This window comes from Crinia signifera, chromosome 6 (assembly GCF_055691185.1).
Source record: "Crinia signifera chromosome 6, ASM5569118v1, whole genome shotgun sequence".
Classification (NCBI taxonomy): Eukaryota; Metazoa; Chordata; class Amphibia; order Anura; family Myobatrachidae; genus Crinia; species Crinia signifera.
The window spans coordinates 279,761,599-279,782,357 of NC_139222.1; the positions used below are offsets into that span (position 1 = coordinate 279,761,599).

Genomic DNA, 20,759 nt, shown 5'->3' on the forward strand with positions numbered 1-20,759 from the left:
AGTATTGGCCTTCCCCGATACAGACTCTCACCACTACAGTCCATCATGAATGCAGCTGCGAGTAGGGATGCCAATCCCAGGGCATTTTTTCCAATCCCGGGAATCGGGATTGAAAAATGCTCAATTCTGGGATTCCCGGGATCCCGGGATTGGCATGCCTAAAAGAAAATTGCCCCTGTGTTCCCCACACTAACTGACTTTTGGGGAGGGGGGCAGGTGGCATAGGTGCGGAGACAGGCGGCGGGTATGACGTGGGTGGCCTGGCGGCAAGCTGGTGCCGGGGCCGCACACTTACTTTTGGGCAGCAGGGGAAGCAGGCGGCTTCGGCGAGGAGGCAGGCGGCTGGGGGAGGCCCGGCGGTGAGCGGGTCCCGACGGTGGGGGTGTAGTGCTACGGCCTGCGCAGCGTGACCTGTGACCTAATCACGGTGCGCAGGCCGCACGCCGGGTCGGGGACAGCCGGGCAGCGTCTGAGCGAGTGCTAGTAGTGCGAGTATTATACTGTGCATGCGCAGTCTAATCCCGAAATCCTGGTATTGGATACTCCAATCCCGGGATTGAAATTCCAGACATTTTGGGGCGGGATCACGCCGATCCCGGGATTAGCCATCCTAGCTCCGAGGCTAATCTTCCTAGCCAGACGTTCATCGTCTGCAAAGCTACTCTGTCAGTCACTTCATTGGTTACCTGTATTCTTTTTATTGAAATTACATAAAAATACAGAAACAGTGAGTTTGAGCGGCTCCATATAGAGTAATTATTCAGGTAATCAATATTTCTCGACGCAGCGAGAAGAACAATTCTGTAGTTCTAAATAGTCAGGTGATCCCTGTAGTAAGGAATCTCGAAAATATAAAAAACTGAATAGAACAGGAGTCCATAGGACCCAAAGGTGTTATGCTATAGATAATTTCAATGTTTACAAGCATATGAAGGTGAGAGGGTCAGAGAACAAGTGGGGAGAGACAGGTGGGGGAAGGAAAGGAGGGGTGGGGGTAAAGGCGGGGGTGGGGTTTACCTTTCCCAAGGTAAGGTGGGCTAGTAAAAGCGGTTTAACGCTAAGGTAATCTGGCAATGTAGTTAGCTATTCTGTTTATGAGATAGAGTTTTTATATTCTTGACTCTCTTTGTATTCCAGCCAGGGAAGCCATGTGGCCATAAAACCGGAGTGTTTATCAACAGAGGATAGCATCGTGTCCTCCATGTTCATGTAATAATCGATTTTGATGAACCAGGACTTTTGTGTGGGAGGGGTTGTGGATTTCCATAATGCTGGAATTACGGCTCTAGCGGCATTACTTAAGTGTCTACTCAATGAGGATTTGTATAGGGAGATCGGGGTGGTGGAGAGACCAAGTAGCCAAGGTTACCTGTATTCTACCGTATTCAATTCAAAATTATTTTACAGACACACAAAGCCATAAACCAAACTACATCAACATACATATCTTCTCTTATCTCAAAGTATCTTCGGTACTTGTGAGTTATCCGGGCTGCCGATTTCTAAATCGGGTCGGATCGGGCACATCGCATCGCATCGCATGCGACCATCGGATGCGATGCGATGACCCGATTTTTCCATAGGAATCAATGTTAAAATGGACTTAGTCCATTTTAACATGGAATTCAATGGGAAAAAGGGGTCCTTTTCATACCCCTACTATCCAAGTGGGCATGGAGTTGGATATAAACCTGTGGCGAGCCCGAAGCGTGGCGAGCGTAGCGAGCCCCGCGAGGGGACACAGAATACCGTCCCCTCGCGGGGCTCGCTTCGCTCGCCACGCTTCGGGCTCGGTGGCTCGCTACGCTCGCCACAGGTTTATATCCAACTCCATGCCCACTTGGATAGTAGGGGTATGAAAAGGACCCCTTTTTCCCATTGAATTCCATGTTAAAATGGACTCAGTCCATTTTAACATTGATTCCTATGGAAAAATCGGGTCATCGCATCCGATGGTCGCATGCGATGCGATGCGATATCGCATCGCATCGCATCTGATTGTATGCCTTAACTTAAGGCATACAATCAAAAAATCGGCAGCCCGGATAACTCACAAGTACCGTATCTTCCAACCCGAACTCTACGCTCCTCCCAAGATCTGCGTCTCTCATCCACACTCATTACTCGCTCCCATTCCCGACTGCAGGACTTTCTACGGGCTGCACCCACTCTGTGGAATGCCCTCCCAAGCACAATAAGACTCTCCTCCAGTCTCCAAACCTATAAGCGTTCCCTGAAAACTCATCTCTTCAGGCAAGCTTATCACATTCCAGAACCAGTCACTCAACCTTCATATACCGTTCCTATCTAATCACATCCCCACTGTACAGGCCATACACGTCCTCTCTTGACCCCTGGGCAAACTGCTGGGTCACATCAGCACGCCAGGAACCTTTGCATTCTGATGGAATTAATGCAATAAAGCAGCGGTTCTCAAACTGTGGGTCCTCACCCCATAGTGGGTCCTGACCTTCTCAGCATGGGGTCAGGACTCCATGTTGCTGACCATCAGGCTGATGACTTTTATAATCTCATTCATTGATTCAGGGAGTCTAATTGATCTGTTGAATTGTCTGTTATTTTAGACTCCTCCCATCACTGTGCCTCCACCGTGCTGCCATGTATGTGCTGTCTGCTGACTACACGTGTGATGTGATGGCAGTCACTTGTTGGGGTCCTGAATTTTTTTTTATTGTCTGATGGGGTCCCAGAGCAAAATAGTTTGAGGATCCCTGCAATAAAGAATATCTATCCTTGTGTATCAATGCCTATTTTCCTATAGATTGTAAGCTTGTGAGCAGGGCCCTCATACCTTTGACTGTGTGTAACTACCCAGTTTGTTGTATCACTGTCTCCTAGTGTGAAGCACAATGGAATATACTGCGCTATATAAGAAACTGTTAATAAAGAAAGTATTTTTTTCACTTTCATTTTTTTTTTTACATCTGTACTTGTATGAGGATGGTTTAATATATACGGTAGCGAGACCTCTCATTGCGTAAATGTATTCAGCGCGGACATGGCGGCTTGATGAATTTCTCCGTCAGTTGTGAATCCAGGTGCTTTTTCGATGGTCCTAAGAGTTGGAAATCACTTAGTAGCAGGTATGGGCTGCAGGGAGGATAGACCAGTACCTACCAATGATCGCGCAGTAAAACCTCTTGCGTGCGATTGGCTGAGTGTGACCTATCGCCAGCCTCGCCATCTTACATCTGATGTTGGATCAGTATGACTCATCTTCAGCCTGACAGGACATTAGAATGTAATAGAAAGCATTACACTTGTGGAAGGTCTTCTTATCATACGTATTGTAGATCCACCCTTTCTCTACTTGACAGGGCCGTTGTAGTTTTGGATGGGCGGGGCTTAATGTGCTGACTAGCATCATGCTGGCTCCACCCACTATGCTTCAGGTGTAAGGAAGGTCTCCCCATAATTTTGGAGTTACCAGTGCATTCTGGGAGTGTAGGTGGAGAGGGATTCAGTATTGAATCCCGGCGGTCGGGATCCCGGCGTTCAGAATCCCGACGCCGGAATCCCGACAGCCGAAATGCCGACAAGGGGGGGACGTGGTTCGCCCCCCCTTGCGGGCTCGCTGCGCTCGCCACGCAGCGCTCGCCACGCAGCGGGCCCGGTGCCTCGCTACGCTCGGCACACTAATTTATTCTCCCTCCAGGGGTGTCGTGGACACCGCAGGAGGGAGAATGTGTCGGCATTTCGGCGGTCTGGATTCCGGCGTCGGGATTCTGAACGCCGGGATCCCGACCGCCGGGATTTTATCTGCATCCCGGTGGAGAGTGCTGTGTCTGTAAACTGTGTAAAATACAGCTACAGTTATAAAACAAGTATATTTCGACACTCCTAATAAAACAATTGTGGCTTCTAATAAAACAATTATATTTTGTCACTTCTAGTAAAACAATTATAATTCGACACTCCTAATAAAACAATTGTGGCTTCTAGTAAAACAATTATATTTTGTCACTTCTAGTAAAACAATTACATTTTGTGACGTGGCTTTTGTCACTGTGAGGCTGAAATCCGTGGCAGATACCACCATATATACTCCTGTTGGCGGTACTGTTGTTACCACCATTTCTGGATGTGTGATATCCGTATATCTAGGGGTACTTTTATAAATCCACCCTAATAAAGACAATTTGGCAACCTTTCCCTCAGAATTATTCCCACACTGAGGGACCGATTCAGAGTGGATGGCTGTTGTGCGAATTTGCAGATCGAGCGCAAGCCCAGAAATAGCATAAGGATCGTGTTCGGGGATGGTAACCGGACGCTTTCTGGAAGTGTCAGAAAAAAACACAGGTGTGATAAAGCGTTTTAAGGGAGGGTCAGCGCCTTGATCAGCCTGTCTCGGTCGCAGATGACCGGTAGCGTCAGACTTACGCACATTTACACAGACTGGAGAAGCCATTCGATAGTTTGAGTATGATTGTAGATCTAGACATTGTAGGTGTTTTATACCATAACCACTGAATGGGGCCCATTGCCCTGACTGGGGAGTTGTACGCATCTCTGCTTGTAGACCACCCTATCCGCAGGCTCCACCAGCCTGTAGTCAGTGTGCTATTTGCCCCAACTCCTATTAAATAATGTCGCTAAGACTCCTCAAACCTTCAGGAGTAGTACGGACGTCCGGAGGAGTCAGATGTCTTCCCGCATCCTGCCCACTACCTAGCGGAATGCAGGTTGGTGGCATTGCATCTGTTGGGATTGGGCCGAATGCATAGGATTGGTCTCGGCGCATGCTCAGAGATAAAACATGCAGCGCTCTCTTTGTCTCTCTCCAATATTTACTGTAGTTTAGGTTCATGATAATGCATCACAGTAATAGATTACCTTTTGCCTGTTTTAAAATAAATAGAGTGTATATGGGATCGGGTCTTTGTTTTGCTGTCCCCAGGAATGCAGCGTGCCTCTTCCCCTACAGAGCTGCCGGTTGTGTGTACACAGGGTGGGTGAGGGAGGGTGACAACAGGAGGCTTTAGGCCTAGTACGTGGCTGAACTCACTTGACTGAGCGTCTCATACGGAAATATGAAATGTCTTTTAGTCAGGAATCGGCTGCTTATTAATTACAGAGAGAGGGGAAAGAACATCCCTCTTTGACACAGTTAATGGAACGTGACTTTCAGCCATTTTGTAACACATCTGGCCTATAGCTAGAAAATGTATGCTCCAGATGCACTAATTTTCAAAAGTGAGAAAGTGGAGAGTGATAAACAGCCAACCAATCAGCTCCTGCCTGACATTTTTCAAACCCAATCTGTGACATGGCAGCTAGGAGCTGATTGGTTGGCTGTTTATCACCCTCCATTTTTTCACTTTTGAAGCTTAGTGCATCTGGCCCTTTGTCATTTACAGGGCCTGCCTCTATGTCAGTGCTCTCTTTATTAACTGTTCTGTCATGTTATATTTGTACTAGTTAAAAGCCTGTCAAAATTATGGCTTCTGCAATGTACTGTCACTTTGACCTCTACAAAGGAGTCATTTGGTCCATGAAGTGGCCTCTAGAGGTCAGTGACGGGACTTCACCTCATAGAGGCGAGGAGTATTTAGCATTTTATATATGTGGATGGCTTGTGAGTGATTTATACAGATGCGATACGGCACAAGATGCCCATTGCAACTGAGACGCTTTGTGAATATTAGCCGCATTGCAGATTCAGCAAAAAGTAACACACGCACAATGGGGCTAATTCAGATGCGTCTGGATTGATTATTGCTCAGTGATAGCGCTGTGTGTAATGGCAGCAGGAGCAGGAAGCAACAATTACAGACACCTCCTGCTGCAGTAGTGACAGTCTGATGCTGTCCCGCATCTTGTGTCACAGGACCAGTTAATGCATGTTCCTGGACAGGTCCCATGCATGCGTTAATTACGGAACATGGGCGCTTTGCCCATCAGGATGCAGACACTTTAGGATCTGAATTAGCCCCGATGAATGAGAGAAGTGCCCTGAGTTTTTGTTTTGCACACATTCAATGTTTCAGATGAAGCGCTGATCGTGGCGTGAGGTAAATCTGTGGCCGCTGCATCGGAGCCCTTTTTATACCGATTACAAATGTTGCATCAGGGCAAAAGTAGTTTTGTTGCATCCACTTGCTTTTTGAGGTAAATTTCACAAATTATGAGTTTTTAGAGGTGAGGTGTTGCCCCTAGCAACCAATCGGATCTACTTATAATTTATCTAGTGACTTCTATAGGATAAAAGGTAGAATCTGATTGGTTGCTAGGGGCAACATCTTTCACTTCTAAAAACTCACACTTGAGTAAATTTAGCGACAAAGACTCTCAGTAGAGTTGCAGGAGACCTGGAGCTCCAAGAGGGGGTTATTTGGCAGGACTCTGAGCCGCAGTGTACGAGAACCAATCAGTGTGCTGCATATTGTATGAAAGGTGATCATACTGTACCTTCCCGCTGAGCGAGTGTAGCGGCGCCCTCTACAGGTGTCATGTATGCTAAGCATGGTTACGATGTCAAGAAGTCATAATAATAATAATTATTATAAGAGCAGATTTGTAATTGATGTCTCTCTTCTTCTTCTTCAGTGGCTCATTCCACGGACCCCGGACAGTCTGCAGAGAAGCCGGTCATCCGATGCCATAAATGTGGGGAGCCATGCAAAGGAGAGGTGCTGCGCGTCCAGTCCAAGCACTTCCACATCAAATGCTTCATCTGTAAAGGTGAGACCGGTCCCTTCCTTCCCTAACTGGTTACCACGCCTGCCCCTGCATTACCTGTCTGCCTGGTGCTTCTGGTGTTTGCATCCTGTGTTTATATCCATGGTTATGATCAATTTTACCAGATTACAAACCGTCCAGGTGCATTGAGCGCAGCTGGTAGTAGGCGTGGTCTGGACCAGCCCTTTAACAAGTACAGAGCGCAGTAGAGTATCCCGCCTTCAATGTACATAACGTGTAAAACAGGGCAGAGCCTGGAATGTCCGTGGCCTGGTTCTCCCATGGCACCTACAGTATAGTGATAATACATCATAATAAACGTTGTCATAAATAGTTGTTTTGCTGCCACACCTGGCAGCACCTGGAGCTTACGTACACAGTTGGAATGGATATTTTTGTTGGTTGCCATCTGATGAATGAGGGGATAGCCCAGAGAGATCCCCCGCAAGTCTTTAGGGTCCAGGCTTCACTTGTGCCTGATGTTATTCTGGGTTTCCCGTCCCTAGGAATGGACGTATGGATCTCCTGTCGACTGGAGATAAAAAGGTCCCAAAGAACTTTTCACCGCAATTTATCAACACATCGGGGGAAATTTACTAAGATCTGTTTCACATGGGAAGTTGCTATGGGCATAGCATGTAGTAAAAAGCTTTACAAAAGCCACGCAGCCTTATAAGTGAGTGGGTAAGTTTATGGTCCAAGCCAGTTGTTCCAGTTTTTTTAACATGGGCGATGGACAGGAAGCCTTAGCACAAAGGACAGGAAGTTGGTCAGTGTGAGCTGAACTGAGATGGAGGGCACAGACTAGTGTCCAGAGATGAGAGCCCATGCTGGGGCTGTGGAACCGGCAGAATGGTATTCCACAGCCCCTGGCCTTATGGAAAAGAGAGCAGCGTGTGAGGGCAGCAGTATGCACAGATCAGTGGAAGAAACGGTACTTGTTTAGTTTACGTAGTGCTGTATTGAGAATACCAATACAGCACTATGCTGCCTACGTAAACTACGTAAGTGCTTCTGGAGCCCAGAAACTACACAATGGTTAATATATCAACGTCATAACCTCAGTACCCACGTCGGCATGGAGTTGATTTTATAAAGTGCGGCGAGTGCAGCGAGCCACACTTTATAGAAATCAACTCCACGCCGACGTGGATACTGGGGGTATGACGTGGATAGTGGGGGAAATGTGTGTGTTGTGCTTTATACTTACCCTCACCCGGCCCGGCCACCGCGTCCATCAAGTCCACCGATGGGCAGCATTCAGTCCGCCTCCTCCGGCACTGGCAGCGGACAATGTACGCAATTAGCGTAGTGCCGCTGGGGGAGCATGGAAACCATGTGATGCTCCCCCAGCGGCAATATGCTGAATTACGTACATTGCTGGTGCCGGGGAGTGACTGCCGGAGGAGCGGGACTGAAAGCTGCCGCCGGGGAGTGACCGTCGCCCGCGGGGATTGCCGTCGGAGGAGGACGGTAAGTATAAAACAAAGCACCCACCACCCTGCTCCCTCTGCCACCCACCACCCTGCTCCCCCTGCTCCCAGTGTAGCTTCACGGCAGCGGCTACGCTGACAACGTAGCTTAGGCTACGTTGAAAACGTAGTGTAGAGCTGCCGCCGTGAAACTAAACAAGTACCGAAGAAACAAGAGGGATCCCCACCTTTATAGGTACCCTAGCAGCAAGACGAGAGGTGTGAGTCTCGGGAGAGGACGATCTGGGTCAGTGGTTGGAAACCGTGTGGTGCGAGGCCCCCAGCAACGAGTCCATGAGAAATCCCAATTAGATAGATTGCAGAGATCCCCAGAGAGTGAATAGGGGGAAGAACACACAAAATAAAGAAGAGTCCTGGTAGGCTGCTTTAGCACTACTGGTCCCAGGATACCCTGGTAACATATTGCTCTCCCATCATTGTTTATGCCGGGAGTGAAAGGAAATGCTGAATTAATGTAATCTGATATAATCTAAAGAAACGAAGGTTGTGTTGGAGGGAGGAGGACAATGGATTCAATGTTATTTTCATGAAAACCTGTCAGAACTGTAAATAAACTGCTTACTGTTTGTGATGAGATGGCCTGCCATACCCAGCACTGGCCCGGTATCACTGGGGTATATACTGTACAGTAGGTTTGCAGTCGCTATGTGATTTTTGCATCCAGACCAACCACACCTCCATGCACATCCAACAAGAGCCATCTCAACAGTAAACTTGGCTTATGGTGTCTACAGTTCTCAGATGCCCAGGGGTGCAGCTGGCAGAGCTGCCATCCTGTCACTCTGCCAGGTCCCTAATGATAACAGCTCAGCGATACCCTAGAATTCTTACCCAGAGAAGGGGGCAGCTCTTCTGTTTATATATATATGTGTCAATGCCACTTCATCCATCTACTGATATATATATATTTCATAATATTCTCTGTACAGTGCTGCGGTATATGTGTGCGCTATATAAATAACTGTTATTCATTCTTTACTATGTTCTTATACAGTATAATAGACTGGTCCTATGTCTTTATGGCATGTTATCATGTCTTACTATACGTACATAATCCTAATCTCCCCAGACCCCTGGAGCAGCCGCTCATGTGTCTGCATTCCATACACATCATATGCTTCAGTATAGGGATGAGAGATCAGAGTCGTCCGCCCATCGCTGGGTCCCCCCCCCCCCCCCCAGTGTGTTCACTATATACAACCAACTACACAGAAGAGCCTTTATCAATTCCTGTGAGACGTTCTCTATAAGGTCCCACTGTGCGGCTGCTATTGGAGGAAGAGTGGAGATACCATAAACATTTGTCTGACAGCTCAGAAGTGAGTAGAAGAGGTGATTGTATATCTGAGGGGGGGGGGGGGGGGGGGGGTCTGACAACGTGACATTTCAGCCATTCCCTGAGTGCTGGGTGGGGGTGATAAGAGTCCCACTGGAAGTTTTCTCAGTTTGTGTCCACTGTGCTGGAGGCAAAGGAATCCGTCTGAGAATCGTACCCCGAGGGCAGAGAGGTCAGTGCATGGTGTTTGTGTGCCAGATATGGGGGTATGCCACCGTGTGCAGGCTGGCATGGTGGATATTGTGGATAATTACTCAGGCATCTGTGGGTGAGGAGGTATACTGTATGATCACTAGCGTTATGTTATTAATTAGCAGTTGTTATCAGACCCCTGTGGAAGTTTGCTGTGAATGAGCCCTGATTACACCTGATTATAGAAGATTGTAATTATTGGCTGAGATTTACAGCAATGGACAAATGGACCTTATTCTACGTTCCCTGCATGATCGCGCAGGGGAGCGATGGTGAGCGACACTTTTAAGCTTATTCACCGTCCAGTTTTAACCTAGCAGGACATGCACCCTGTATGGGTACTGGTACTGTTGATGAGAGAGCCCCCTGGTAATGAGAGAGCCCCCTGGTTATTACTAGGACCCCACTGTATGCATAAAGTCACTGCCTAGTGTGAGTGATAGGGATGGTAACTGTACACATTACCAGTGTCCAGCATATACACGTCTATAGTCACATACACATTCCCAGTGCCCAGCATATACACGTCTATATTCACAGTACACATTCCCAGTGCCCAGCATATATATGTCTATAGTCACATACACATTCCCAGTGCCCAGCATATACACGTCTATGGTCACGGTACAGGTTCCTAGTGTCCAGAATATACACGTCTATATTCACAGTACACATTCCCAGTGCCCAGCATATACACGTCTATATTCACAGTACACATTCCCAGTGCCCAGCATATACACGTCTATAGTCACATACACATTCCCAGTGCCCAGCATATACACGTCTATATTCACAGTACACATTCCCAGTGCCCAGCTACACGTCTATAGTCACATACACATTCCCAGTGCCCAGCATATACACGTCTATAGTCACATACACATTCCCAGTGCCCAGCATATACACATCTATAGTCACATACCCATTACCAGTGCCCAGCATATACACGTCTATAGTCACATACACATTCCCAGTGCCCAGCATATACACGTCTATGGTCACGGTACAGGTTCCTAGTGTCCAGAATATACACGTCTATATTCACAGTACACATTCCCAGTGCCCAGCATATACACATCTATATTCACATACACATTCCCAGTGCCCAGCATATACACGTCTATATTCACAGTACACATTCCACGTGCCCAGCATATATACGTCTATAGTCACATACACATTCCCAGTGCCCAGCATATACACGTCTATAGTCACATACACATTCCCAGTGCCCAGCATATACACGTCTATATTCACAGTACACATTCCACGTGCCCAGCATATATACGTCTATAGTCACATACACATTCCCAGTGCCCAGCATATACACGTCTATAGTCACATACACATTCCCAGTGCCCAGCATATACACGTCTATGGTCACGGTACAGGTTCCTAGTGTCCAGAATATACACGTCTATATTCACAGTACACATTCCCAGTGCCCAGCATATACACGTCTATATTCACAGTACACATTCCACGTGCCCAGCATATACCCATCCATGGTCACCATACACATTACCAGTGCCCAGCATATACACGTCTAGGACAGGGCTGGGACATGATGTGAGGAGGGGAATGGAGGCAGCAGGAAGCCACAGACTGAGAGTTATATAGTGGGAGGAGCAGGGTGCCCAGCAGCACAGAGTATATCAGGAGATGAGGGATGTGTCAGTGAGGACAGGGCTGCATGTGACAGGGGCAGTGACATGATGTGAGGAGAATGGGGGCAGCAGGAAGCCACAGACTGAGAGTTATATAGTGGGAGGAGCAGGGTGCCCAGCAGCACAGAGTATATCAGGAGATGAGTGATGTGTCAGTGAGGACAGGGCTGCATGTGACATCGGCAGTTACATGATGTGAGGAGGGGAATGGAGGCAGCAGGAAGCCACAGACTGAGAGTTATATAGTGGGAGTAGCAGGGTCTCCAGCAGCACAGAGTATATCAGGAGATTAGTGATGTGTCAGTGAGGACAGGGCTGCATGTGACAGGAGCAGTGACATGATGTGAGGAGGGGAATGGGGACAGCAGGAAGCCACAGACTGACAGTTATATAGTGGGAGGAGGAGGTTCCCCAGCAGCACAGAGTATATCAGGAGATGAGGGATGTGTCAGTGAGGACAGGGCTGCATGGGACATCGGCAGTTACATGATGTGAGGAGAGGAATGGAGGCAGCAGGAAGCCACAGGCTGAGAGTTATATAGTGGGAGGAGCAGGGTCCCCAGCAGCACAGAGTATATCAGGAGATGAGTGATGTCTCAGTGAGGACAGGGCTGCATGTGACAGGAGCAGTGACATGATGTGAGGAGGGGAATGGGGACAGCAGGAAGCCACAGGCTGAGAGTTATATAGTGGGAGGAGCAGCGTCCCCAGCAGCACAGAGTATATCAGGAGATGGGTGATGTGTCAGTGAGGACAGGGCTGCATGTGACAGTGGCAGTGACATGATGTGAGGAGGGGAATGGGGGCAGCAGGAAGCCACCGACTGAGAGTTATATAGTGGGAGGAGCAGGTCCCCAGCAGCACAGAGTACATCAGGAGATGAGTGATGTGTCAGTGAGGACAGGGCTGCATGTACATCGGCAGTTACATGATGTGAGGAGGGGAATGGAGGCAGCAGGAAGCCACAGACTGAGAGGCTATAGTGGGAGGAGCAGGTCCCCAGCAGCACAGAGTATATCAGGAGATGAGGGATGTGCTAATTAGGACAGTACTGCATGTGACCGGACCAGTGACATGATGTGAGGAGGGGAATGGGGACAGCAGGAAGCCACAGACTGAGAGTTAAATAGTGGGAGGAGCAGGTCCCCAGCAGCACAGAGTATATCAGGAGATGAGATGAGGGATGTGTTAATGAGGACAGGGCTGCATATGACAGGGGCAGTGACATGATGTGAGGAAGGGAATGGAGGCAGCAGGAAGCCACAGACTGAGAGTTATATAGTGGGAGGAGCAGGATCCCCAGCATCACAGTCCCTGTCCCCTTCTAATATAACACAACTCGTGGCTTTATTATTGTGTGGTGAAATAACTGGAATCTTTGAACACTGGTACTGTTTAGAGATAGACATCAGGGGTTTACCTTCCTGCCATCGATGTAGAGTAAATACAGAAGGCACCATCGATATAAACCATTTGTGGGGAACCATTCAATGCTGAGGTAATAACAAACCTGCTTTCAGGAACGGCTATGCTGTGACGGCTCCACCTTCCCTCCTCCACACACAGGTACACCCACAGGAATTCTGGAACTGTTCCACGTTCAATGCCATCGGTCCCAATCTGGTTGCAACATCAGTCGCATCTAAAATCTCACACTTTAATAAATGTAACCCTAAGAGCTAAATTTACTACAGCTTTACAAATGAAAAGATGAGGTTTCCCATAGAAACCAGGTTTGGTCATTTCTCTATTGTAGCCTAGAGAATGATAGATATACACAAAACACCCAAACTCAAACCTTTCACACAACTTGTTTTGTTCATCCCGTGAAGTTAAATATTAGCGGGCACTCCAGCGAGGGAGGAATACGGTAATCACCACGGCAACACGTAGTGCCGGCCGGACCATTATACAGGCGGGTGAGCCTCATGTTCCCATGTAAATTACTCTCACCTGCTGGGTTGGTATTATCCAGCCCTGGCTGGTACTGTGTATAACAGCTGTGTTGTTGCAATCCATCGTTACATAATATCTCCTGAATGTACACTATGAGGTCCCAGTCCTGATCCTGCCAGGAGTCTATACCCCGGGAGCTCCAGCGCTGGCCCATATCCCCGGCCTCTGTTATATGCTGAAGAGGCCACTAGGTAAGAGCATCGGGGTTTGCAATGATCCTATATTTATGTATGGAATACTAGTGCGCTATAAAAGGTTTGCACAGGTTTTGAAGTGAACAATATATGATTTGAGGAGGGGAATGGAGGCAGCAGGAAGCCACAGGCTGAGAGTTATATAGTGGGAGGAGCAGGGTCCCCAGCAGCACAGAGTATATCAGGAGATGGGGGATGTGTCAGTGAAGACAGGGCTGCATGTGACAGGGGCAGTGACCTGATGTGAGGAGGGGAATGGGGGCAGCAGGAAGCCACAGGCTGAGAGTTATATAGTGGGAGGAGCAGGGTCCCCAGCAGCACAGAGTATATCAGGAGATAAGGGATGTTTCAGTGAGGACAGGGCTGCATGTGACAGGGGCAGTGACATGATGTGAGGAGGGGAATGGGGGCAGCAGGAAGTCACAGACCGAGAGTTATATAGTGGGAGGAGCAGGGTCCCCAGCAGCACAGAGTATATCAGGAGATGGGTGATGTGTCAGTGAGCACATGGCTGCATGTGACAGGGGCAGTGACATGATGTGAGGAGGGGAATGGAGGCAGCAGGAAGCCACAGACTGAGAGTTATATAGTGGGAGGAGCAGGGTCCCAGCAGCACAGAGTATATCAGGAGATAAGTGATGTGTCATTGAGGACAGGGCTGCATGTGACAGGGGCAGTGACATGATGTGAGGAGGGGAATAGGGGCAGCAGGAAGCCACAGACTGAGAGTTATATAGTGGGAGGAGCAGGGTCCCCAGCAGCACAGAGTATATCAGGGGATGAGTGATGTGTCAGTGACAGGGCTGCATGTGACAGGATCAGTGACATGATGTGAGGAGGGAAATGGAGGCAGCAGGAAGCCACAGACCGAGAGTTATATAGTGGGAGGAGCAGGGTCCCCAGCAGCACAGAGTATATCAGGAGATGAGTGTTGTGTCAGTGAGGACAGGGCTGCATGTGACAGGGGCAGTGACATGATGTGAGGAGGGGAATTGGGGCAGCAGGAAGCCACAGACTGAGAGTTATATAGTGGGAGGAGCAGGGTCCCCAGCAGCACAGAGTATATCAGGGGATGAGTGATGTGTCAGTGACAGGGCTGCATGTGACAGGGGCAGTGACATGATGTGAGGAGGGAAATGGAGGCAGCAGGAAGCTACAGACTGAGAGTTATATAGTGGGAGGAGCAGGGTGCCCAGCAGCACAGAGTATATCAGGAGATGAGTGTCGTGTCAGTGAGGACAGGACTGCATGTGACAGGGGCAGTGACATGATGTGAGGAGGGGAATGGGGGCAGCAGGAAGCCACAGACTGAGAGTTATATAGTGGGAGGAGCAGGGTCCCCAGCAGCACAGAGTATAACAGGAGATGAGTGATGTGTCAGTGAGGACAGGGCTGCATGTGACAGGGGCAGTGACATTATGTGAAGAGGGGAATGGCGGCAGCAGGAAGCCACAGGCTGAGAGTTACATAGTGGGAGGAGCAGAGTCCCCAGCAGCACAAAGTATATCAGGAGTTGAGTGATGTGTCAGTGAGAAGTAAGACATATCCAGCCTGGAGCTGATGTCACACACTCTCCCCTAACATGCTCAGCATTGTCCCGGACACTCCCAGCATTTTTCTTAGCACTCCCACTAATTGGCCAGTTACCACCCCCATACGCCCACTTCCTGTCAATCACCTGGTGAATGGGGTACAAATAGAAACAGTAGCCCATGTATCGATAATCGGACACTGTGCAAATCTGCAGCCGTGCAATCAGGTCTTGAATTACAAAGACAAAAGATTTGGACTAATATATCATGCGCTTAAATAGCAGCCCCAAAACCACAACCAAAAAATTGGAGAACCACTCCAGAGGTTAGTTACATACAATACCGTGTGGAATTTGGTAGGTAATCAAGGCGCTTTGCAAACATTCAAGGTGAAACCCAAAAAAAAACAAAAGAAAAAAAACACAATAGTGCAATATGGATTTAACAGTACATAACAGTTCAATTAAAACTGGAGTCCAGTTTTAATTGAACTGTTATGTACTGTTAAAACCATATTACACTATTGTGTTTTTTTTTTGGGGGGGGGTTTCACCTTGAATGTTTGCAAAGCGCCTTGATTACCTACCAAATTCCACACGGTATTGTAGGTCTTGAATTACCCCCATAGTGACATGCATTAGCCATCACTCCTAATGTACATGTAGCATCATCCAGAGCAGATCCCGATCCTTTTATCCCGAAATCATCCACTCCCGGCTCTCAGCAGCCAGAGGAGCACAAGGACGCCGGGGACTAGAGGACTCTAAATATAAAACTGATAATGGACCCAAAATAGTTCATCTTCTCCCCAAGTGAGGGAGGTCTGCGTCCGGGGTGATATGCCAGGAATTCGCTGTGCAGAACAGCTGAGTGACACAGAGCTCCGCCCACCGGGGGAGGGGCTGACAATGCAGCGGGCAATGAAAGTAAAATATAGTATGTAATGGACAAGAGAAAGGCATCGGGAATTAGCTAATTAAATGGGAAAGGATAAACATATGCTGAGACGGATGAAAGATTTAGCTGGCCGAGGCTATTATCATCCCCCCTCTCATTGATTGACAAATGCATTTGGAGACACAGGAAACATAAGGCCGCCTGGTGACTTTACAGGGGTGATTCAGGTTGGCTCGCAAAAGCAAACTGCTTTTTTAATGGACAAAACCATGCTGCGCTGCAGGTGGGGCTGATGTAACGTGCAATATTTACCCTGCACAGAAACCAGGGTTGCTTACTTTTAAAGTCTCCTCTCCAGGAGACTGTCAGGAGCACTTTGGGGGGCGGGGTCTGATGTAGACATCAAGCCCCACCCCCAGCACGGCAAATCCGGCAATTCGCAGGTCTTCGGAAAATCTACAAATTGCGGTAATTTACTGCTGCGGCAGGGGAGATTCGGGGGGTGCAGCCGGTATCCGGGAGGGTTGCCCACCTTTCCGGGGGGGGGGGGGGCGAAAGGGGGGCCCGATTTTCGGGAGCCTCCTGGCCATTCCTGGAGGGTAGGCAACCACGACAGAAACAAAATAACTCACCCAAATGGAACAGTCTCTGCACATGTTACATCTGCCCCACCTGCAGTGCCCATTAGAGAGAGAGTTTGATTTTGCGAGCCAACCTGAACTAGGCCGTACATGAGAATCTCCACTCACTGCTAACATAACACCTGTATGGAGAACAGGGAGTACGGCAGACAGTATGGGGCCAATGTATTAAGACTGGAGAAGTGATAATGTGGAATGTCATAATGCAGCAGCCAATCAGCTCCTAACTGTTAAGTTACAGGCTGGGTTTGAAAAAGTCAGGAGCTGATTGGCTGCTGTATTATCACCACCTTCCACTTTATCACTTTGCCATGCTTAATACATCTACCCTTATGAACGGTGGGAACACTGATCACCGCGTCCCCAGGAGGGATTGACATACTGTATAGTGACACAGGCCCCTCACACCCGTCCAGGCATGTGACACGCGTGTTACTATAACCTGATCTGTTTGTGGAACAGCGATCGTCAGCCAAATCCTCCAAACATTTCCCCACTCTGGTAATTATTACACAGTTGTTTTGCTGGCATTTAAAAGGACATTTTTACAACAACTTATTTATAGTTTTGAATAACAAAAGAGGAGCCTGGTAATAAGTGATATAAAAATAACCAAGGGTCGACATAAAGTTTCTTTATTAGATTTTGGGATTCTGGCATGTACAGGTCCATGGATGTCTCCAATAGGGAATAACAATATTGGGGACCGGATAACAGAGGGGAAGCAAGTTGCTAGTTACACCCCTTTCAGACAGCAAATGGCAGTTTGCACCTGGGATTTGGATACGGGTCCGTCCTGGGCGTGATCCCGGCATTTGTGAGGTTTAAGCTCCCCACGCCAGGTAGCTGATGTCAGGCGGGGGCGGGAAAGGGCGTGGGCGTGTCATGAGGGGCGGAGGTTACCCGTTCACACTACACAGCAACCTGGGTCAGAGCCATGTTTAAACCTGGTTGTGACCTGGGTTAAAATGCCGGGTTGCTCGACCCAGAAATTTTGCTAGGTGCACGATTTCACACCTCAAATAATAACAAGGGCCCTTATTCTGGTTGGTTCGGACGGATGCGTATTTGCGGACTGGAACCGAGTGTTCTTAGCCCCACCTTCCGTACGGATCGCTCACACCGTCCGAATGTGATAAGACGCCGACCCAACGGACCGCGAGTGGATTTTTCATGAACACCTCCTCCATCTGTGGGAACCTCCCCCATCCTCCGATGGTCGCCGGCCATCGAATGCTGGACCGAGTGGTCAGGCAGCCCCTAGTGCTCCAGACCACTCGGGCTTTCTCTGTGCAAAAGCAGGGATATGGGCGGGCAGCTGGCATCCGGCTATGTCATATGTCCGCCCCCACACGTGCGTCACGGCCGCATTACCATACGTACGCCCAGCGTTTTCATGGGAACGCCCATGAAACGCGGGGCGTACACATATGGTAATGAGCAAAATCAGCCCTTCACGCCCCTCTCCACCCCCTGCTCGGATGGTTCCGTACGATCACGCCGCGTTCGGATGTGTGAGGCGTTCGTACATGCGCTGATACGCCTCTGCACATGCGCAAACACCAACCATCGGCCGTCCGTCCGCATTCAGAGCCATCCAACTCAATCAGAATAAGGGCCAATGTGCTTTCTGAAGTATTACATTGCAAAAAGGTTTCAGGTAAGATTCAGCTGTGGTTATGGGAGTACAGAGAGTAGATTAGTGCACAGTGGCGACAGGATTGCATAGGTAACGAGTGCTGCTTTCTCAGGTAGACTTTGTGTCAGAATGCAACAGCCTGCCCACTGGACATATGTGTTTGGATCATTGGGCCTAATTCAGACCCGATCGCCGGAGAAATTTGTTCTCAAAGCAATGCTGCACTGCAGGTGGGGGCAGATGTCACCGGTGCAGAGAGAGTTAAGCTGGCCATACATCTACAGATCGATTGTCAGATTGGGCTGGTTGGAACAAAATCCTGGTACTGGATGAGAGCAGATGACAGTTGACCATTTGCTTTGAAATGCTGGAAAACTGCCAAAAACTGTCATTCAGATATTACCAGGTTTTTGTTCCAACCGGCCCAATCTGACAATCAATCTGTAGATGTATGGGCCCCATTAGATTTGGGCGGGGTGTGTTGAAACTGAAATCTAAATTGCAGAGTAAGCACAATGCAGCCAGTATTTACCCTGCACAGAAACAAAAGAACTCACCCCAAATGTAACTCACTCTTAACATGTTACATCTGCCCCAGCTGCAGTGCAGCATGGTTTTGCCCATTTTGAGAACAAATTTGCACTGCGATCAGGTCTGAATTCGGCCCGAAGTTAGGCTGCAGGCGGTGGGAACATTGCAGTAAGAGAGGCACGAGGCTCTGTCCTCATGACCTGGATTATTCCTCCGTCCTCCAGTACAGGAGGAATTTGTGCTTCTCTGCAGGAGCCGCCGCCGCCGCTCTCGGGAAGAACTTGACTGTGGAATCTGAGCCGATAGGAAGCTGTGACCTTGGAATCATGTGAAACAATGCCGTGCGCGGGATCCCACTTGTCATCCATTTTTAATTAGACGCTGGGAAATTCAGTACGGCTGGGATGGGGGGGGGGGGGATAACAGAAGGTACTGTGATTTCTGCACATCATTCCTCCAGGGGACACAGTGTGTGCTCCATCATCCAGCCGTGCGGGTACAACTACATATCTAGTACCGGGAGGAGGGGTCACCGTTTGTCCCCTTGGGGAAGTCTCTATTGTCCGATACACTTTGTTATGCAGATTCATTCCCAATAAGGACCAGGCTCCTGTGATTGTGAATGCACCAGTGCTATTAGTACCATGTATAATGTGCACCAGTCTATATGAGTAGCGCTATCATTATGTAGAATTAGAGCAGCTTTAGTTGAACAGATCCACAAGTAGAAAAGAAAGAAACAATACAAACAAACAATGTATTGGGTCGGATGTAACCAAGTCCGGCGGCCGCGTTGGACGGCCTATGCCGCGTAAACAATCGAGCTTGGCCCCACACTGCCGCTGAACTCGAATGACATCAGTGCGCCCCCCAATGAGGTCATCTCTGGCCACGTTAAAAGTCAGTCTGAGAGGGGGGGTAATGTGCACGCATAAGTAAGGTTGCTCAGACCATCGAAAGATGTGGGCATTCCCCCCTGGCCTGTGTAACATCCATTCGCATTCCCTGTGAGCAAGTGGCGCTTGGGTGGCGGCAGTCGACCATTCGCATGGCGGGGTTTTGTTGGCTCGCAAAGGCTGTGGATTCACATCTGAGAGAATAAACCAGAATAACCCCCAAATTGCGACTGAGACGTTCCCTCCGGAGGACACTTTCCTGCTCGGTAACATTATAACACGGAGTATATGTCTCTACCATAGATGCAGATACAAGCATGTTCTGGAATCCCATTCATTCTGCCGGTAGCTGCGTTCCACTCTGCCCCAGAGAGCGCGGAGCGGCTGGTGAGACCCAGTTCTGTCATAGCCTGTAGCATGGCCGTGTCTGGTTAGTAATATCTGTCTATGGACCCCAGGACTAAGGATAGATGACTTATAACTCGGAGCCCGGAGCGCGTTTTGTGCCGTTCTTCTCTTGGAAATCCTTTTGGTTTCTTATATATTATAGGGTATCTGTGTTTATTGAATAGATGCATGTTTCTAGCTAGTGCCACATGGGCGTTTTTGTGTGTTCCGCTACTGAGTGCCAGCTGCCATCGTGCAGCCCTTAGCGTGACGGCAAATTGTTCATATTTGCCCAATCCCGCAGATTTTAACGAGTTCTCCCGGACTTCTGGGATATTAGACCAAACTCCCTGATACCGAGGGCTGGATGCAGGAATAATCCCTGCTCTCTTTATATTGGGTGGTGTGGGGCTCAATGGGGGGGGGGGGGGTTGGTGTAGGGGGCACACCTGATGGGCGTAGCTCGGTCCAAATTGAAGCTGCAGAGGATGATTGGAGCAGGCAAAACATCGACACAAGCAAAATGTCGTCATGTCAATGCACTGGTGGAATTTGTGAGTGGCGGGCCCATGTAGAAAAATATAATCTGGGCTCCTTTACCCCAATCCAGGAAGTCATTGCTGGCCTGGGGAGCAATGGGCCCTTAAGTCCTCAGGGGCCCCGGTGCAATGCACCTGCTGCACCAATGGTAGTTAC

General features: G+C 48.8%; 1 protein-coding gene across 14 annotated transcripts in view; it reads left to right on the forward strand.

Moving 5' to 3' along the window:
• ABLIM1 (actin binding LIM protein 1) overlaps positions 1–20,759 on the forward strand; it is a 211,667-nt gene that overhangs the window by 79,366 nt on the left and 111,542 nt on the right. For all 14 annotated transcript variants that reach the window (XR_014444666.1, XR_014444656.1, XR_014444657.1 and 11 more), the window contains exon 2: positions 6,571–6,705. Coding sequence is in view for 1 of the 14 variants with exons in the window: in XM_083149751.1 (XP_083005877.1) it covers positions 6,571–6,705 (135 nt within the window). In the remaining 13 variants the exon portion in view is untranslated. The remainder of the gene's footprint in view (positions 1–6,570; positions 6,706–20,759) is intronic.